The sequence below is a fragment of the Carcharhinus amblyrhynchos genome, chromosome 10 (genome assembly GCF_965287045.1).
Source record: "Carcharhinus amblyrhynchos chromosome 10, sCarAmb.v2.hapA, whole genome shotgun sequence".
NCBI lineage: Eukaryota > Metazoa > Chordata > Chondrichthyes > Carcharhiniformes > Carcharhinidae > Carcharhinus > Carcharhinus amblyrhynchos.
The window spans coordinates 97,850,355-97,871,812 of record NC_137333.1 but is presented as its reverse complement, the minus strand read 5'-3'; the positions used below and the strand labels follow the sequence as shown (position 1 = coordinate 97,871,812).

The following is a 21,458-nucleotide window of genomic DNA, read 5'->3' as shown; positions in this document are numbered from 1 at the left end:
TGCACAGACATGCATTACATACTCCTCCCCACTGTCAATTCATTTAGTGAAGATCCCTCTACGTACAAATTGCACCCCTCTCCCCCCACCCCACCCACCCCAAACCACTTCCCTCCCTCCAATCAGCAACCCATCTCCAAATCAATAAAAGAAAATTTATTTTGGTCGGGGTGGGGGAGGAGAAGCAGGCAAACAAAATAATTATTTCTGGAAAAAAAAAATCCCCTCACCCCACCAAACAATTGCCAGAGCATAAAATGCATAGCGCTGCCATGTCTTACAGAAACACTATATAAACATTCTGAACGACATTTATCAGCAATGATAAGTCAGTAAAAACACCAGGTTTTTTTTTTTGTGCGAGTCGTAACACTAAACCTTACCTACACACTATTTCAAGGTCTAAAACTTTCTAAATCCACTACATCACTGTGCACTTTCGGCTTATTCCACGTGTTTTGTTTTTTTTTAGAAAAAACGTCAAGTCATTAGTTGGTCACCCTCCGAGTTTCAATTTGGTAAAAAGGCAACTTCTGACACTTGTGTAACTTCTTTCCCCGGAAAGAGTTGAGTTTCGCCTTTAAAAGCAAAAAGGTGGCAGAAATAAATCCACGTGACTAAAATCCGGGGCCCGTTAAAAAAAAACAATGAAAGTAAAATCACTGACAACACTTAAAAGATAAAAAAAAAGAGTGCACAAGAAACAAATCTTGAGGGGACGACAGTTTCTGGTCAGACAAGTGTTTGCTTCCAGTTTACTTTCCCTCCACCACTTGCTAGTTAGTGCCAGCAGGCTGTGTTTGCAGAAGAGTGCTGTAAGCTGTGGAACACACACACAAAAAAAAACACTTGATTAATCACTTTCCAAGTACCGTGCAACAGAAATCATACAATCTCTACTGTGCAGGAGATGGTCATTCAGCCCATAGAGCCTGCACCAATAACATACGAACATGAGAACTAGGAGCAGGAGTAGGTCATCTGGCCCCTCGAGCCTGCTCCAACATTCAATAAGATCAGGGCTGATCTTCTTGTGGACTCAGCTCCACTTACCACCCACTCACCATAACCCTTAATTCCTTTACTATTCAAAAATGTATTTATCCTTGCCTTGAAAGCATTCGATGAGATAGTCTCAACTGCTTCACTGGGCAGGGAATTCGCCAGATTCACAACCCTTTGTGTGGAGAAGTTCTTTCTCAACTCAGTCCTGAATCCGCTCCCCCTTATTTTGAGTTCTAGTTTCACCCACCAGTGGTAACAATCCCACCCAAGCCCTATCCTCGTAATCCCGCATTATTTACCCTGCTAATCACCTTGGCACTAAAGAGGCAATTTACCATGGCCAGTCAATCAACCTAAGCCACACATCTTTGGAATGTGGAAGGAGGCTGGAGCATCCAGAAGAAACCCACGTAGACACTGGGAGAACATGCAAACTCCATGTTTGCGAGGGTTTCCTCCAGGTACTCTGGCTTCCACCCACACTCCAAAGATTTGCCACAGTTTTCACTCCACTGGAGTATCGGGAGCTTCCACCCATCTCCAGCTAAGCAGTACGGTAACATTACATAGTTGGTTCTATTTGATTAGTGCAATTGCTCCATTATTAATTGCGCCTGAGACTATGGAACGGAGAGATGCCAAACAGACCAGGGGGCGATTGCCTCACTCAATCCTGGGGTTGCATGTTTGTGGCCCCCCCCCCCCCCCCCGCCAAAGATCAGGAATAGGTGCAGGAAATAGAAAGATTTATATTAGGTATGGTTGTGATCCTGCAATCCTGTGACAACAAGGTCACTACACTAAGAGGAAATCCAGGCCCTGCTGGTCTGTGCAAAGTCAGCAAATGGCCGTAGGTCCATCAGAGCTGGCCTCAAAACATTGCTGGGTGGCACAGTGCCCAACACTGCTGCTGCCTCACAGTGCCAAGGGCCCAGGTTCAATTCTGGCCTTAGTCACTTGTGTGGAGTTTGCAAGTGGCAAACTGGCTGGAGTTCCAACAAGTGTCACTCTAACCAGGTGGTGCCAATCCTGAAACTTTGAGTCTCAGAGCTGCTCAAGTTTAGAGACCATATGGATCTCTCAGGATAAGTAGAAGAAGCTGGAAAGACATTAGGTACGATCTTACCTTCTCGCCCTGCCAGTTGTTTGGTGGGGCAAGCCACTAATATTGCCTGAGGAAAATAATTAATTGGGTTTGCGCCCGATTTCCCACATCACGCAATCTTACCAGACCCAGATATCTGGTGAGATTTCAATATTTAAATTGGATTTGAATATAATTAGTGAGCTCGGGACCCAATCGCCCTGGCTCACTTGCCTCTGTGGCCTCACTGAAGGTCCTCACCAGCGAGGATCACGCATTGTCCCCATTAACAAGGGCTTGAAGTGATAGCCTTGCCAGTAGGGCTGGAGGCCAATGAGACCCCACAGGAGGTCGAGGGGCAGTGCCCTCCAGGTACCAGGCAGTGCCAAGGGGATGGGGAAGCTGCAACGGGGATCAGCACGTGTGCAATTGCACACTCTAGTGTGATCAGCTGGCTTTCTGGCAAGCTTATGGTCTGCCCTGCTCCCCTTGCTGGCAGGAATCAGATTGTGCTTGTTTTACACAAAGTGGTGCAAGATAGCACTTTTAAACTTGCCCAACAAAAAAAATTTCAAACACGCCCAATTTCACGCTCGTTCAGCACTTAGAATTTTTTGGTAAGTGTAAGTGCATTTCATTTTAGAATTGACAAGCATCCCAAAAGGGCAAAAATGCTTGACTGTGCAACAAATACATACATTGAGGATCCTCTCGCTGGCCATGAACATTCTCCTGTTTGGTGTTCTGCTCACCCGAGTTCCCTAGTAACAGAAACAGGATAAATTTGAGTGTTATGAAGCAGTTTGGTTTATTTCTCATAAGCCTGGCTTGTTTTGAGAAAAACTGGGTTCTCTTTAAACTTACTTGGTCCAAAACACTCCTCCCACAAATCCAAACTCAATCAACACTCTGCTAACCCATAGGTTAACTCACACCAAGACCTGTTTACTCATCGCTGACATTGTAGCTCACTGACCTACACTGGCTCTCGGTTAAGCGTTGTCTCAAATTTTCAAATCTTTCCATAACCTCTCCCTTCCCAACTAAGTAACCTCCAACTCCACCTTTGGAGGCATCAGTTGCCTAGGGCTCAAGTATCAGAATGTCCTCTGCCCCCTCCCTCTCTTCCTCCACTCCCCCCATCCCATCTCCCTTTCCTCCTCAAAGCCTAATCCTTGACTAAGTCTTTGGTTATCTGGTCTAATATCACCTCACGTGGCTCAGTGACACATGACACACCTGGAGCACGTCATAAGATATAGCAGCAGAATTAGGCCATTCAGCCCATTGGATTTGCTCCATCATTCAATCATGGCTGATATGATTCTCATCACCATCCTCCTGTCTTCTTCCCGCAACCCTTGATCAAGAATCTGTCTATCTATCTCTGACTTAAACGCATTCAACGACCTGGACTCCACAGCACTCCAGGGCAATGAGTTCCACAGATTCGCCACTCTCTGGCTGAAGAAATTCCCCCTCAGCTCAGCTTTAAAGGATCGTCCCTTCAGCCTGAGGTTGTGCCTTTGAATTCTAGTCTCTCCCACCAGTGGGAACATCCTCTCCACATGCAGGCCTCGCAGTATCCAGTAAGTTTCAATGAGATACCCCCTCGTCCTTCTAAACTCTATTGAGCATAGGCCCAGACTCTTCAACCACTCCTCACACGATAAACCCCGCGTTCCTGGGATCATTCCTGTGAACCTCCAAGGCCAGCACGTCCTTCCTCAGGTATGGGGCCCAAAATTGCTCACAATACTCAAAGTGGGGTCTGACCAGAGCCTTATACAGCCTCAGAAGTACATCCCTGCTCTTGTACTCTAGTCTCTTGACACGAATGCTAACATTGCTTTTCCCTTCCTAACTGCTGACTGAACCCGCACGTTAACCTTAAGAGTCCTGAACCGGATCTCCCAAATCCCTTTTTGCGCTTCAGATTTCCAAAGCCTTTTCCCATTTAGAAAATAGTCTACGCCTCCATTTCTCCTACCAAAGGTTTTTTCTTACAATGGCATTTTTGGCACCAAAAGAATAATGCAAATCCCAAATGGAATTTGACTCTCCTCCATTTCATTCATACACGTAGATAAAGAGATCGCTTTTCCAGTGAAAACAACGGGGATCAAATCTCCCATCTCTAGCCTCATGGGTGGACACTCGAACTAAACTCTGCCGACAATATCTAAACACACCCAATACCCAAGGATCCAGGTCATTTTCTTGGTTCTGGAAAGATCTTTTGGGAAGGGCCTGTAGCCAAAAGTAAATGAGGGACTATAACAGCCACTGCTTTCATGATCTCTTGTAACTAGAAGTAAAAAATTTACTGTGAAAATCAAGCCAGGAATCGAACCCAGGCCCCTGGAGCTGTGAAGCAGCAGCGCTAACCACTGTGCCACCTCAATGTCTCTTAGTTAGAACCTCGAGTATGTAGGAGGCGGCCATTTGACGCATTGAGTCTCCACCGACTCTCTGACAAGAGTACGTCACCCAGGCCCATTCTCCCTAACACCACACAGCTACACATCTTTGGACACAAACGGGCAATTTAGCATGACCAACCTAACGTGTACATCTTTGGACTGTGGGAGGAAACCCTGCAGACACCGGGAAAACATGCAAACTCCAGATAGTCATTCGAAACCAGAATTGAACCCAGATCCCTGGCGCTGTGAGGCAGAGGTGCTAACCACTGTGCCGCCCTTAACATTCAGCCTACTTTAAAAAAGTACTTAACCTCAATGCTCCCAAGTGCTTTTGCCGCTCTTAACCCAATGGTGCAAGCACCAAGATCTATTTACTGTGGGCATCGACAAGTTATATCTTCTAATATCATGTCTTTACATCCGGACATAGAATTAGGAGAAGGAACAGGCCATTCAGCCCCTCAAGCCGTCTACATCATTCAATAAAATCACGGCTGATCTGATTGTGGTCTCAGCGCCACATTGCCATCTATCCCCACCCAACAACCTTTCACCTCCCCCTCCCCCCCACCCCTTTATCAATCTACCACTGCCTTAAAAATATTCAAAGGCTCTGCTCCCATAGTGTTGAAGAAAGGGTTCCAAGAAATCCCAAACCTCAAGAGAAAAAAAAATCTCTCATTTTCATCAGTTCCATTCTTGGAAAACAGCATAGCTGGGACACAAAGCAAAAATCAACCTCATCAACAGCAGACTGCCTCCTTATGATATATGATAAAGAACTGTTCGATAGTAAAAGCAGAAAGATACTGAAATGTGGCTGAGGGATAAAAAGCCCTCGGAGACCATCCCACTTAATTGATATATGGTCGAGAGCTTCAAGTTTCCAGATCACCAACAGTTTGTCCTGGTCCCCCCATGCTGACACAAGTAGTTAAGAAAGCCAACCAACATCTTTATTTTCTCAGAAGACTAAAGGAAATTTGGCTTATACGCTATGACTCTCACCAATTTTTACAGATGCACCATAGAAAGCATTCTTTCTGGTTACATCACAGCTTGATATGGCTCCTGCTCTGTTGAAGACCGTAAGAAAGTACATAGGGTCATAAAAGTAGCCCAATCAATCACTCAAATAAGCCTCCCAGCCATTGACACCGTCTACACTTCTCGCTGCCTCGGCAAAGCAGCCAGCATAATTCAGAGCCCAATGCAGCTCGGACATTCTCTCTTCCACCTTCTTCTGTCAGGAAAAAGGTGGAAAAGTCTGAGGTCACGTACCAAACGACACAAGCATTGCTTCTTCCTTGCTACCGTCAGACTTTTGAATGGACTTATTATTTAAATATTAAGCAGATCTTTCTAAAGTTTATTTATTAACCACAAGTAGGCTTACATTAACACTGCAATAAAGTAACTGAAAATCCCCTAGTCGCCACACTCCAGCACCTGTTCAGATACACTTGAGGGAGAACTTAGCATGGCCAATGCATCTTCTCTTAACCCCACCTATAACTGCAACATTATATTCTGCACCCTCTCCTTTCTTTCTCCCCTACTAAGTACTTTATGAATGGTATGCTTTGTCTGCACAGTGCACAAGAAACAATACTTTTCACTGAATCACAATGCATGTGACAATAATAGATCAAATATTTCCAGATCTCCTAGATTACAGCCTCATGGCAGATTTCCTGCTGTAATCTTCATACTCCTCTCAAAATTTCCAAGAATCACATTGACTTCTGAGATTTAATTTGCCCCCAATTAACTCGTAACTTTTAAACAATCTTACCTCTCAAGGCGAAGCACAGTTTCTTCTTTTGGTAAAGGACGTAACTAGATACTCCACCTCCCAAAGCCAGCAGCACACCCGTGATGATACCAGTGAGGGTACCACTGCCACTACCTAGAAAGGTTTTTTTCCGGGAGAGAGACAACACAATTATTTCTACTTAAAAAGGTCCTGCCCACTTTCACTATCTCTCATTACTTTCGTAATTTGACAACCTCATGTAGGAGAATGCATGAGCCACAAGGTGGCAGCATGTGTAAGCACAACAGCAGTTTTCCTTCCATCAACACCTCAGGAGCACCTTGAGTCAGTGTTTTGTGAGCACTCTGCACTCTGATCGCTCAGAGATCCTACACCATAATAGACATTATGCGGCCTTGCATCAGAGAAAACACGACTGACTCCACATTAGGGAGGGAATGAAGTAAAAATGGTCGGGAGCTTCAAGTTTTTTTTTATTTGCATTACTGTGTGGCCAAATTCTTCTCCAATTCAATTTTCAAATTTGCTGTCGACACCACCGTAGTGGGTCGGACCTCAAACAATAACGTGACAGAGTATAGGAATGAGATAGAGAATCTGGTGAACTGGTGCGGCAACAATAATCTCTCCCTCAACGTCAACAAAACCAAGGAGATTGCCATCGACTTCAGGAAGCGTAAAAGGAGAACATGCCCCTGTCTACATCAACGGGGACAAAATAGAAAAGGTCCAGAGCTTCGAGTTTTTAGGTGCCCAGATCATCAACAACCTGACTTATCCCTCCATGCTGACACTATAGTTAAGAAAGCCCACCAACACCTCTACTTTCTCAGAAGACTAAGGAAATTTGGCATGTCCGCTATGACTCTCAAACTTCTACAGATGCACCATAGAAAGCCTTCCTCCTGGTTGTATCGCAGCTTGGTGTGGCTGCTGCTCTACCCAAGATCGCAAGAAACTACAGAAGGTTGTGAATGTAGCCCAATCCATCATGCAAACCAGCCTCCCCATTCATTGACTCTACACTTCCTGCTGCTTCAGCAGTCAGCATAATTAAGGAACCCATGCACCCTGAACACTCTCTTGCACGTTCTTCCATTGGGAAAAAAGTACAAAAGTCTGAGGTTGTGTACCAACCAACTCAAGAACAGCTTCTTCCCTGTTGCCAGATTTTTGAATGGAGCTACCTTGCATTAAGTTGATCATTCTCTACACCCTAGCTACGAATGTAACACTACATTCTGCACTCTCTCCTTTACTTCTCTATATTCATCGAGAATTCGTCTATATAGCGTGCAAGAAACACTATTTGTCTATATAGCGTGCAAGAAACAATACTTTTCACTGTATACTAAAACATGACAATAATAAATCAAATTGCATTCTCAAAATCAACTAGACAGTCTGGCAATTGGGTTATGGACATAGACTGATGGGACAGGTTAACAACAGCGAGAGGTAAGCCGCAAGTTTATGGTGTGCAGTCACTGCTGGAGATAACACACATCACAGAGCAGCTAGACTATTGACACATCCAAAGATGTGCAGGTTAGGTAGACAGACCATGCTAAATTGCCCCTTAGTCCCCAAGATGTGTAGGTCGGAGGGATTAGACATTGTAAATGTGTGGGATTACTGGGACAGGGCCTGGGTAAGGTACTCAGAGTCAGTGCAGGCTCAATGGGCTGAATGGCCTCCTTCTACACTACAGGGATTCTATTGCTCATCATGGCAAAAATTATGAAAATCAAAATCAGATAATACTTTAAAGTTTATTTATTAATGTCACAAGGATGACTATATTAATACTCAATTAAATTACCGCGGAAATCCCCTAGTCGTCACACTCTGGTGTCTGTTCAGATACAGCGAGGGAGAATTTAGCAGGGCCAATGCACCTAACCAGAGCATTTTTCAGACTGCGGGAGGAAACCAGTACACTTGGAGGATACCTTCGCAGACACAGGGAGAATATGCAAACTCTGCAGACAATGACCCAAGCCAGGAATCGAACCCGGGTCTCTGGCACTGTGAGGCAGCAGCAGCAGTAGTAATCACTGTGCTGCCCTAGATAGATGCAAGTGATTGTTTCTAAGATCACACGCACAATTATAATTCTTTCCATAGGAAGAAGAATGGACTTGACGGACTGTTCCTGTGCCATTTTAACTCAGCCCTTCCACCGCACATCTCAATTGATTGCCCTCAACCTTGTTCAGGCATCTCTTTGGGGTGTCTCACTGATGGGAAAGTACATTACCAACAAAGGTTTCTTCTAAAAATCGGGCCTCTACGACTTACAACAAAACCGAAGAATTTCTCCCATGATCTGGCTGCTTCAGCCATCACGCAGGTGCTGACAGAGTGTGGTCAGAACTGTACAATCAATTCCATTGCACTATTACATCTCCGATGAGATCCTGTGGCACAATGGGTAGCAGCGAGACCTTTTGCCTCCAAAACTAGAGGTCCAGCCCAAGGCCCAACGTGCAAGGAAGGCACAGAAGGAGCATCGTGGCACGAGACATTCGAACAGGTCCCAGTGGCAGGCAGTAAGAGGACAGAGTCCCAATCAGCCACGTTACTGTGGGAACAACGTTGGAGCCTCTGCAAACACACACCAACTGACACAAGAACTGCTTCTCCCCTGCTGCCATCCGATCACACACTGAGCTGATCTTTCTCTTCACCCTATCTGTAACTGCAACACCACATTCCGGACCTTATCCTTTCCTTCTCCCCTATGTACTCTATGAACAGTACGCTTTGTCTGTATAGCACGCAAGAAACAATATTTTTCACCATATCCCAATACACGTGACAACAACAAATCTGCCGTCTACTATCCACTGCTCCAGACTGTGACAGAGGCGTAGAAGTCAAGTAAAAGAAACAGGAAATTGCTGGATAAGTTCAGCAGGTCTGGCAGAGAAACAGAGTTAACGTTTCAAGTCTGTACTGACTCTTCCACAGAATACTGCTCCACAATAATTTTGTTTTTAAGTAAAAATGTACATAGCCAGAGTAATTTGGACTCAAGTGAACTGTAACAGCACCACTTCCACGTATCTTATGAAATCTCCCATCCGCAAATCTGCCAAATATCTCGGTAAGCCCAACACAACTGGGGAGCTGCCAGCAAATAAGATTACGCAAAAATCCAAAGCAGTCTTGGGCAGTCCCATTCATTAAATTCTCAATGTATATTTACTTCTTTAATGGCATTTCATTTTGGTTCCAAGTTACGGTAATGGCCATCCATACATACCTTGATCATTTCCTTTGGAACCACCTGAAAAAGATGAAGTTTTTTTCTTAAATTAGACTTTTCTTAGAAAGAAGCCTGTTAACACAACCAACTAATCTTTACAGCACTGAAACAAAAAGAATGACGTAGGGAGAATTAGCTACCAAGCAGGAAATTAACGCTGAGGAAAAGTCCACGAGTATCATTTCAAGTGATAACCTTGTTTAAAAAAAAATGAAAAACCTTTCCCAGAGGCATCAAAGGTTTGTTAAACAAAGGAATCTTTTCTTAAATTCATTCATGGGACATGGGTGTCGCTGACTGGCCAGCATTTATTGCCCATCCCCTAGTTGCCCTTGGAAAGCGGTTGAGACTCAACCAAATGACTGTGGCTCTGCAGCAAGATGTTGGCCAGACCAGGTAAGGATGGCAGGTTACCTTCCCTAAAAGGCATCAGCGAACCAGATGGGTTTTTCTGACGATCAATGGTTTCACGCTCATCAGTAACTTCTTAATTCCAGATTTTTTTAAAACTGAATTCAAATTCTGCCAACTGCCGTGATGAGATTTGAACCCAGGTCCCCAGAACATTGGCCGAGTTTCTGGATTAATAGTCTAGCAATAATACCACTCAGCCACCGCTTCCCCCCCAGATCTTGACGGCAGAAAATCAGCAACTTAAAGCTTTGTTCCCGAGTTTAAAGAGCGGTGATCAAATTAGTAGGGTAGAAGACTTTATAGAATTTATGTTGTTCTGTGGGAGAACAGTCCCATCCTTTCCAACCTCTCTACATGACTGCAGCCCCTCATCACCTGGTATTATCTTAGCAAGCCTCCTCTGCACTTCTTTTTTTAAAGTTTATTTAAAAATGTGGAATGTAGAAGCTATTGAAAGGGTGCAGAGGAGATTTACAAGGATGTTGCCTGGATTGGGTGGCATGCCTTATGAGGATAGGTTGAGGGAGCTAGGTCTTTTCTCCCTGGAGAGACGAAGGATGAGAGGCGACCTGATGGAGGTTTGTAAGATGTTGAGAGGTAGAGATAGGGTGGATTCTCCCAGGGCCAAAATGGTCACTACGAGAGGACACAGGTTTAAGGTGCTGGGGAGTAGGTACAGAGGAAACGTCAGGGGTAAGTTTTTCACTCAGAGGGTGGTGAGTGAGTGGAATCGGCTGCTGTCGATGGTGGAGGAGGCGAACTCGTTGGGGTCTTTTAAGAGACTTCTGGATGATTACATGGGATTTAATGGGATTGAGGGTTATAGATAGGCCTGGTAGGTAGGGATATGATCGGCACAACCTGTGGGCCAAAGGGCCTGTTTATGCTGTGTTCTATGTCACAAGTAGGGTTATACTAATACTGCAGCGAAGTTACTGTGAAAATCCTTTGGCTTCCACACTCTGGCGCCTGTTTGGGTACACTGAGGGAAAATTTAACATGGCCAATGCACCTAACCAGCACATCTTTTGGACTGTGCAGCAGCAGTACACCATTGTGCCACTGTGCTGTCCAACTCAACTAACTTGCAGCACTCAGGATGGTAAACAGTACTCCAAAGCTGAAGGCCTAACCATTGCTTGGTGAAATCTAAATATCCTACTCGCTTCCTTCTCCAATTAGCTCATCAGCTTGGCATTTTCAAAAGATTTGCATCTCTGGGGCCAGAATTTTATGTTGCTTGGGAGGACGCACACCCAATCCAGGTTTCATTGAGCAAGACTCAAGAACGGCTTCTTCCCTGCTGCATCAGACATTTGAATGGACCTACCTCGTATTGAGCTGATCTTTCTCTACATCCTGACTATGACTGTAACATTACATGCTGCACTCTCTCCTTTCCTTCTCCCCTATGTACTCTATCAATGGTACGTACTGCCTGTATAGCACGCAGGAACTAATATTTTTCACGGTACACCCAATACATGTGACAGTAATAAAATCAAACCAAATTTTGGTTGGTAGGAGTTGGAGTGTATCTGGTGACAATCAAGCACTTAATCCATCACGGCCTATCTGCTTTTACAGTTGGGCTGATTGGCCAGGCGGCCTTTACATTTTAGCTACAACCTTGATTTAGGATGGGATGAGATAAAGCGGCACGGTGGCACAGTGGTTAGCACTGCTGCTTCACAGCTCCAGGGCCCTGGGTTCGATTCCTGGCTCGGGTCACTGCCTGTGTGGAGTTTGCACATTCTCCTTGTGTCTGCGTGGGTTTCCTCCGGGTACTGACCAATTTACTGGAGTTCTATGAGGATGTGTCTAGGGCGGTGGATAGAGGAGAGCCGGTGGATGTGGTCTTTCTGGATTTTCAGAAGGCGTTTGACAAAGTACCTCACAAGAGGTTATTGCAGAAGGTCGAGGGACATGGAGTTGGGGGTAGGGTGTTAGTGTGGATAGAGGATTGGTTGTCAAATAGGAGGCAGAGAGTGGGGGTCAACGGGTGCTATTCGGATTGGCGGATGGTGACTACTGGAGTGCTCCAGGGGTCGGTGCTGGGGCCTCAGCTTTTTACCATTTATATAGATGATCTGGAGGAGGGAACCGAGTGTAGGGTGTCGATATTTGCTGATGACACCAAGATTGGGGGAAAGGCAAATTGTGCGGAGGTTGTGGAGAGTCTGCAGAAGGATCTAGGTAGGCTGGGCGAATGGGCCAGGAAATGGCAAATGGAATTTAATGTTGGCAAGTGTGAGGTGGTCCACTTTGGTAGGAAGAATGGTAGGAAGGACTATTACTTACGTGGCGAAAAACTGCAGCAGGCAACGGTGCAGAGGGACCTCGGGGTCCTTGTGCATGAGTCGCAAAAACCCAGCTTGCAAGTGCAGCAGGTGGTCAGGAAGGCAAATGGGATGCTGGCCTTCATAGCGAGGGGGATTGAATATAAAAGTAGGGAGGTCTTGCTGCAGCTGCATAGGGCATTGGTGAGGCCACAGCTGGAGTACTGTGTGCAGTTTTGGGCACCGCACCTGCGCAAAGATATTTTGGCCTTGGAGGGAGTGCAGAGGAGGTTTACTAGGCTGATACCGGAGTTGAGGGGGTTGAGCTATGAGGAGAGGCTGAATAAACTAGGATTGTACTCGTTGGAGTTTAGAAGAATGAGGGGAGATCTCATTGAGACGTATATGATGATGAATGGGATGGATAGGATAGAGGTGAAGAGACTCTTCCCGCTCAAAAAAGACGGTAGGACTAGGGGGCACAGCCTCAAGATAAGGGGGGGCGGTTTAGAACGGAGTTGAGGAGGAACTTCTTCACTCAAAGGGTGGTGAATCTCTGGAATTCTCTGCCCGTTGAAGTGGTGGAGGCTGCCTCGATAAATATTTTTAAGACGCGGGTTGATGGGTTTTTGATAAGAGAGGGGATTAAGGGTTATGGGGAGAGGGCGGGAAAGTGGAACTGAGCCACGACAGATCAGCCATGATCTTATTGAACGGCAGGGCAGGCTCGAAGGGCTAGATGGCCTACTCCTGCTCCTATTTCTTATGTTCTTATGTACTCCGGTTTCCTCCCACAGTCCAAAGATGTGTGGGTTAGATTGACTGGCCATGCTAAAATTGCCCCTTAGTGTCCTGAGATGTGTAGGTTGGAGGGATTAGCAGGTTAAAAATGTAGGGATATGGGGATGGGGTCTGGGTGGGATTGTGGTTGGTGCTGACTCGATGGGCCGAAGGGCCTCTTTCTGCACTGTAGGGTTTCTACGATTCTAAAAAAGGCACCTGAGGTTTGTATTTGAATGAGCTGCCTGGACACTGCTTGCAGAGTTTGTTTTAAAATCTGTTTATAGGTCTGCAGGGCATCATTTCACACTTATCGGCATTAAACTGTATTTGCCATACTTGGGTCTGATTGACTAGTCTGCCAATATTGTCCTGCTCGCTACCCATAGCAGGGCCAACATTTGCAAATTTCAAAACTGTACTCCCATTCATTCAATTGTAACATACCTATAGTGCAGGAGGTGGCCATTTGGCCCATCTAGTCCGCACTGACCACATTCTCACCCAGACCCTATCCCTGTAACCCCACTTATTTACCCTGCTAGTTGCCCTGACACTCAGGGGCAACTTAGCACGGCCAATCCACCTAACCTACACATCTTTGGAGCGTGGGAGGGAACTGGAGCACCCAGAGGAAACCCACACAAATACGGGGAGAAAGTGCAGTTTGCCCGAGGCCGGACTTGAACCCGGGTGCGCTGTGAGGCAGCAGCGCAAACACCCTTTACACGAAGGATATGTACGTATAGAAAAACCATTTCATTTGGTGGGAAAGCCTAGAAAAAAAAAAATTAGAGCTCGGTCACACAGGAGCAAAAAAAAAAGTCAAGCAGCATTTTAGGACCCAAAATATTATGAAGGCAGACCCCTCTTATCTCTTTCACCAAACCTCCCCTAAAAAGAGCGCAAAATGGGACAGTCAAATGCTATTTTCAAAACTGAAATAGGCAGATGATGAGGCTGATTGAAGAACGTGGATCAAAGATGGGAAGAGAGTCAAGTTTGAACAGCTATGATCCAAATGAACTGGGGTGTGTGTGTGTGTGTGTGTGTGTGTGTGTGTGTGTGTGTGTGTGTGTGTGTGTGGAGAGAGACAGACTCGAGGTTCCAAATGGCCTTTCCTATATCTTAATCTGCCTGCCATCAAAAGTGACAAAATGATAAATGCACCACCCCAGCGTGTGCACACAACCCTCAGAAGTTTACAGATTGTAAAAGGGCCATCGTCACAAGGAAAATGTTGAAGTCTAACTGGCACAAGAATTCTGGAGGCCGATTCCATTTTGGCGTCCAGTCAGGCAACTTATCAATTCCAAATAAGGCAATCCAACTATGAGAGTGTGCAGTTGCTGCCAGCTCTCTCAAAGATCGAGGAAGCACTGTATGCTTTCAGGGGTCTTGCTAGCTAAGTAAGAAGTCTCACAACACCAGGTTAAATGTCCAACCAGTTTATTTGATAGTAAACCCACAAGCTTTTGTGATTTGCCCCTTCGTCAGGAGAGTGGAGAGTTCTGATCTCAAACAGCTATTATAGCAGGTTAGCTGTAAAGACTCGCATTCTAAATCAGTATTCTGTAAACTGTGTGTGCCTTTTACATGCTCTGTTTGAGACCAGAACACTCCACTCACCTGACGAAGGGGCAAACCCCGAAAGCTTGTGGGTTTACTATCAAGAAAACTGGTTGGACTTTAACCTGGTGTTGTGAGACTTCTTACTGTGTTTACCCCAGTCCAACGCTGGCATCCCCACATCTTGCTAGCTAAAGCAGCAAGCTTCTGTATTTGACACCAACAGCGGAAAGCCTTACTCAGCAATTCACCTACACACATTCTCAGATGAGGAGGCACGCTAATAAAAATGAAAAACAGGGGCTGGCGGATCTCTTAATTATTCCAGTGACTAAACAGGCAGAACAAGCAAGCCATGATGACAAGGGATAACGACAAGCAGTTACAATTTGCGGGGGAGGGGGGGGGGTGCACAATTGTCCAAAATTGGCAAATCAACACATCACAGGAACATACCAGCTGAACGCTCCCCCTACCCCATCCGCATTACCTCCCCCAGATAAATGACTGACGCGTGAGCAAATAGAAACCATACTTGTCCAGCAAGCAACGTGAAAAGGCCATTTTATATGTATTACTTTAGGTTAATTGCCACGATCTCAACCATTTCCTCGTGCCCTGAGCGCACTCAGGAACGTACCAACATTCTGCACTGTGGAACGATGAACACTGGGTCCACACAATGCAGCTAAAGCCATTTTTAAACAGGCCCCTGTTGGCATGACTTCCCTAGTGGAGAAATCGAGGGAAAATAATGTGCCCATTAAGAGATTGGGCTGGAATGTGCAAATGGCAGAACAAAGGGTATGGATTGTTAGGGGGCTACCTGAGGAAGCAATATATCCTGGGCAAGTGGGGGGGGAAATAGAAATCAAGGAATGCCAACTGACACACATTCTTCAAGTTGTCCGTTGACAATCTAAATCTTTATTATTAGAGTATTGTTTAAAATGTATTAGAAGTTATCTGTGCCTACAAAGGATCATAATAAGTATTATTCATTCGAGAGACAAGGATGTTGCTGGCTGGCCAGCATTTATTGCCCATTCCACGTTGTCTGAGGGCAGTTGAGAGTCAACCACATTGCTGTGGCTCTGGAATCATGTGTAGGCCAGACCAAGTCAGGATGACAGATTTCCTTCCCTAAAGGAACCCAAATGGGTTTTTCCGACTATCATTTCGTAGTCATCAGCAGATTCTTAATTTCAGATATTTTTAATGGAATTCAAATTCCACCATCTGCAGTGACAGGATTCAAACCCGGGTCACCAGAACATTAGCTGAGTTTCTGGGATTAATGGTCTAGTGGTATTATCGCTAGACCATCACCTCCCCATATGCCATACCATGTATTCCATAATACACCAAGGTATGCTGTTTGCATATCAAAAAGTAACCAAATAAAAAAGATTCTAAAAGAAAGCATTACCTTTACGATTGGTCACATCAGGTTGATGACCACCGTCAGAGTCCGCGAGATCATCATCACTAAACTGACGACCTGCCAAATGAAAGTGAGCCAAGGTGAGGAACTCATTTCTAGAGAGCACTTGCGCTCAAAATTACTGCAAGCTCTACTCATCACTTTTTGGCAAAGATCTATCACAAACTAGCTGACGAATAGTCAAACGAGGCAATAAGAACAAGCTAAAACAATCTCTGACATAGCGACTGAACTTGCAGAATGAGAATCAGAACTGGAACAATGGTGCAATTGCCAAGTCAATGTTTTACATCCTCTGTACAGATAATGCCTAGCACATTTCAACTGTGAAGAATCCTCCATAGCACCTAATGTACAAAATCTGTGCCATGGCTCAACATGGCAGCTGGGAAGTTTGAACCACATTCAGGTTCCAGCTGGCATTGTTTCTGCTGTTGCCAAGTGGGCAACCTACTGGTGAAGAAGGCACTTGTCCAGCTTGAGATCTGTCCCCAACCGTCCCCAATTCCCAACCCTAAAACTATCTTAGAAAGAAGCCCTTCCGTTAAGCTCGAGGCCAACAATGCCCCAGATTGGATTTGCAGCCATCATCTCTGCACCGTGTGATGGATGTACCTGCAATTGCCTCAAATTGTTGGGGCTTAAAAAGGGGCATAAAAGCCAGCACCAATACAAGCACCATGTACTCAAGACTGTCTGTGCAGACATTAGTTAAGGGCAAGGACAGCTCAACTATTATGTTCTCTAAAGTCAAATTGGCTACTGCCATCAGGTCAAGATGCAGAACACTAATTAACTGGTTACTTGGATAAGGCATTAAATTTTTATTCAGAACCTAACAGTTTCAAATAGAGAAAAAAGTCACATATTCAGTTTCAAGATATACTTAAACCACTTTGCAATTCCTTTCCTACATCTAAAGACACAAGACAAACTCAAGTTAAAGACCCCATGTTAGCTTCATTGGAGAAGGGATAAAGGCTCATGAAGGATGGATAACATCTATAAAACCACGGTCAGCTATTTCAAAAACTGAACAAAACTGCCTGCAATGGTTGAAAAGAAAATTCTCATCCAACAGATCTTAGAACTTTATTTTATCTCAATTTGCCTTCAGCAATCTTCTCAAAGTGGATACCTGATGAGTTGGCACGAAGGATGGAGAGGGTTCATGACTTAGCATCGGGGCTAGAAAGGACTATGGTGTTTGGAGGAGCGCATGCAGTATATGGGAGTAGGATGGCATGAGTTGACAGATGGGGGAGTGGGCTGTAAAGGACACTAGCTAGAAACAAGGATAAAGTTCCAACATATCCTTTAGTGGCTTGGTGTCATACTATGTGCTGCATTCTCCGTGAAGTATCTTGTAACATTTCATTACATTAAAAGGTGCTATGCAAGTTGTTGGAAAATAAAATTCTTAAAGGATTGACAGGGTAGATGCCGAAATATGGTTCCCCTGGATGGGAAATCCAGTACTAGGAAACACTATCAGAATAAGGAGTCAGCCCTTTATGAATAAGGGAATTCTTCACTCAGTGCTCTAGGGGTGAGAATTCCAACGCACGTTTATTGCGAGCGATAGTTTTCGGGACACCAAGAGGTGACGATATTGTGGGATGGTGGATTGGAGACAGCCGTGATCGTATGGACAAAAGGTGTAGGCTCAAATGATTAACATAGCTGTCCCAACAGCAAATACCACAAGCTGGTTGGCAATAGAAGTGGAAACATCATCAGGGGCAGAGGACACATCTAGCTATTCTGACGTTATAGCTGATGTTCCGATTCTTACATTAGGTACCAGTGCTGACTAACTGTCTGGTTTGAAAGCACCAGGATCAACTTAAAGACATTCCATCGCTTGGCAATGCAAATTCTCTTCAACACAAAGTTATGCAGAATACACTTGCACACACAACGTTGCATGTGCACAATGCCCCCAGACACGCGATCAGAAGCTTGTGCCATTACCTGCATCACCAGCCTTGGGTGGCTTTCTAGGAGCCTTCGTTGGAGTATATTTGTCTGTTAAGAGTAAAATGACAAATTAGGCTTTGCAATCCATCAGATTATAATAATCAAGAAGTCTTTGAAGATGCAGTTTATTCAGGGCTGCCAATCCATTCATATTCTTCTGAGTTCAAAGCAGAAGCAGATATAGATCCTGCTCAACAGGCAAGTATCACAGAGGAAATATACAGATCAGTACACCCCAAATGTTTCATAAAGCAAAGGCTGGATTAGCTGCCTGTCGACATATAAAGAAAATCAAAGCCATAGCTGGGAGTCTGGCAAGCAAAGCACCCACCCGAAATAATACTAAGCTGCATATGTGCAAAGCCCATGCTTTCACCCATTGTAAATTCGGCACGTGAAGCCAATCAGTTGTGCAAACTGAGACTTGGCCGAACAACGTCAATCGCGACTGTAAACCGTTTTCCTCCTTCTGCATTCATCCAACGCAGCCATCGGCTAACCCATACACAAACGTAGGGCACGATTTCCCGACCGTGCTCACCCCAAATTCCCACCCGAGGTCCACAGGCTTTTCCACGGTCTGCCCCTCGCCCGCTCCGAACCCCATGGCGGATGGAACAGGAGAGTTCGCCCCTCCCCCATAAACTTTCAAATCCTATTCTGCGCTGGACTGACAGGAGGAAGAGACAGGCTGGATGGGGGCAAAGCGGGAAGAGAGACAACAGCAGCATGTTTGTGCAGTGCAATTTTGGTCACCTAATTACGAGGAAGGATATTAATAAAGTTGAAAGAGTGCAGAGAAGGTTTACAAGGATGTTGCTGCGACTTGAGAAACTGAGTTACAGAGAGAGATTGAATAGGTAAGGACTTCATTCCCTGGAGCGTCAAAGAATGAGGGGAGTTTTGATAGAGGTGTATAAAATTATGATGGGTATAGATAGAGTGAATGCAAGCAGGCTTTTTCCACTGAGGCTAGGGGAGAAAAAGACTAGAGGACATGGGTTAATGGTGAAGGGGGATAAGTTTAAAGTGAATATTAAAGGGGGGTGGTTCTTCACACAGAGTGGTGGGAGTGTGGAATGAGCTGCCAGATGAAGTGGTAAATTGGGCTCACTTAACATTTAAGAAAAACTTGTATAGGTACATGGATGAGAGGGGTGAGGAGGGATAAAGTCCAGGTGCAGGTCAATGGGACTAGGCAGAAAAATGGTTTAGCACTGCCAAGAAGGGCCAAAAGGCCTGTTTCTGTACTGAAATGTTCTATGGTTCTATGTGACCAAGTGGGGTGTGACCCTTTGAATGGGCCACCGAGTTTACGTAAGACGACTGAAAACTGGGGCAAAAATACCAGGAAGTTCACTACCTACGGATCTATACATGTTAGGAGCTTCAGATTTCTTTAGAGAGGGTCCTAAGCTGTGAGCAACATGGGTTTCACATTTATTCCAAGAGAGATCTGACTTGGATCTTATAAAGCTGCAACATTATCTCCCGACTCCTAAACTCAATCCCTCGATTGATGAAGGCCATTCACCATTCACCTTCTAAACCACATCCTCTACCTGCGAGGCCGATTTAAGAGTCCTATGGACCCGGACCCCAATGTCCTTCTGATCCTCTACACTGCTAAGTGTCTTACCCTTGATATTATACTCCTTCATCCCATTTGACTTGCCAAAATGGACCCTACACATTTATCCAGGTTGAAGTCCACCTGCCACTTCTCCACCCAGCCTTGCATCCTATCTATGTCACGCTACAACCTCTGACATCCCTCCAAATTATCTACAACACCACCAACCTTTGTGTTGTCAGCAAACTTACCAACCCATACCTCCACTTCCTCATCCAGGTCACTTACAAAAATTACAAACAGCAAGGATCCCAGAACAGATCCCTGGGGCACTCCACTGGTGACCGAATATTGGAATGGATATAAAATCAATTATTTGGGAGGACTGAAATTCTATCATAAGTGCTTCCACATTAATTCCATGGCATACAAAACTAAATTACTGAACGCAGCATATCTTCACACAGAGAACACATTTCAGATTCTGGACTGAAAATCTCACCACAAAATTAAATGTATTTTACAACTTGATGGCTTGGTCCAAGAGTCAGAGTTACTGAAAGGATAAATTATAGTCCATAACTATGTACATATTACAGTTGATTTCAAATAATTGTACTTGCCTTCACCATTAACTGCATCTTCCAAATTAAACCCGTCAGCTGAAAAACAAGGGGATGGGTTAGCAGAATTCTGGAACATTCACACAAGTGATCGGAACACAGAAATAAACATGGAGTTAGGCACTGAAGTTAATACATACACAACTTCCTCAGGCCAGACTGAGGTTAAAATGTTTATGATCTGTATGAATGAGGAGTAATAGACCAGCAATGCTGGCACCTAAAACAAACAGCGTTCCAAATAAATTTGAACATCCTCAAAATGCACAATAGGCTAGGTCAGCAGTTGAAAGGTGAAACAAAAATAGTCCAGACATGTTATCTTGTCTATTTAGCTCTTGGGGCTAAAGAGAATCAAGGGATACAAAGGGGAAGGCAGGATCAGGGTGTTGAATTTGATAGTCAGCCATGATCAAAGTGAATGGCAGAGCAGGCTCGAAGAGCTTCTAGTTTCTATTGATTACTCAAAAAAAAAATATTGACTTCTGTTCTGAAAGCTTGAAGTGGTCCCCATGTCCACAACAAGAGGGGTTGGCTGGCCTAGATAAATTGACGTCTGTAGTAAGTCCTCAGAGGCAGAAGCCCCTTCACCAAAATCCCTTTATTTACAAGTCTGATAGCAGCGTACAGAGTGCTTTCGGTTAGTGAACTACACCAGGAGTCTGAGCAACTGACACTCCTGGTTCAGTACAACGCAACAGGCTTCCTGATTGGCCCATCAATTTGGTCCGTAATCGGGGAGTTTAATGTTCTAGCGGGCCCACCTCAACTGCCCGATTAAAGTCGTTATAGCATCAAAAACCGATGGTCAGAAATGTTAAAATGGAGCGATGGGCCACTTTCAAAGAGTTGATTCGGGTGCATTCCCACATGGCAAATGGAACGGCAACCAATTCCCTGGACAACAAACTGTGGAGTGGGTTGAAGCAAAAAGCGTGGGGGCAATGACAGAGTAAGGAGTAGATTGCTATAGGAAGAGACAACGCAAATCTAACCAGTCAAAGGGCTTCCTCCTGTGCTTTAACATCCACGGTTCAGGAAGAACTTTTTTTTTTTAAAAAAAAAGTTCAACTGTGGATACATTAACCATTCCTCTCTTCTTTAGATCTTAAATAGCCAGTTCAGCATTTGGTTCACAGGTGAGTTCTCACTGCCAAATTATTTAATTGCCCCCACCACAATCACACCCTCCCCACCCCCCAACCCCCTCTATCCACCACTAGACAGTGCCAA

General features: G+C 44.9%; 1 protein-coding gene across 2 annotated transcripts in view; it reads right to left on the bottom strand.

Moving 5' to 3' along the window:
- Window positions 1-474: 474 nt before the first annotated feature.
- The window catches only part of LOC145349206 (CD99 antigen-like), a 67,660-nt gene continuing 46,676 nt past the window's right edge, over window positions 475-21,458 (bottom strand). For both annotated transcript variants that reach the window (XM_080197659.1, XM_080197660.1), the window contains 7 exons: window positions 20,226-20,264; window positions 18,024-18,077; window positions 16,035-16,106; window positions 9,561-9,584; window positions 6,311-6,424; window positions 2,788-2,850; window positions 475-820 (listed from right to left, as the gene is read on the bottom strand). In XM_080197659.1, the coding sequence (XP_080053785.1) occupies window positions 777-820; window positions 2,788-2,850; window positions 6,311-6,424; window positions 9,561-9,584; window positions 16,035-16,106; window positions 18,024-18,077; window positions 20,226-20,264 (410 nt within the window). In that variant the 3' untranslated portion in view covers window positions 475-776. The remainder of the gene's footprint in view (window positions 821-2,787; window positions 2,851-6,310; window positions 6,425-9,560; window positions 9,585-16,034; window positions 16,107-18,023; window positions 18,078-20,225; window positions 20,265-21,458) is intronic.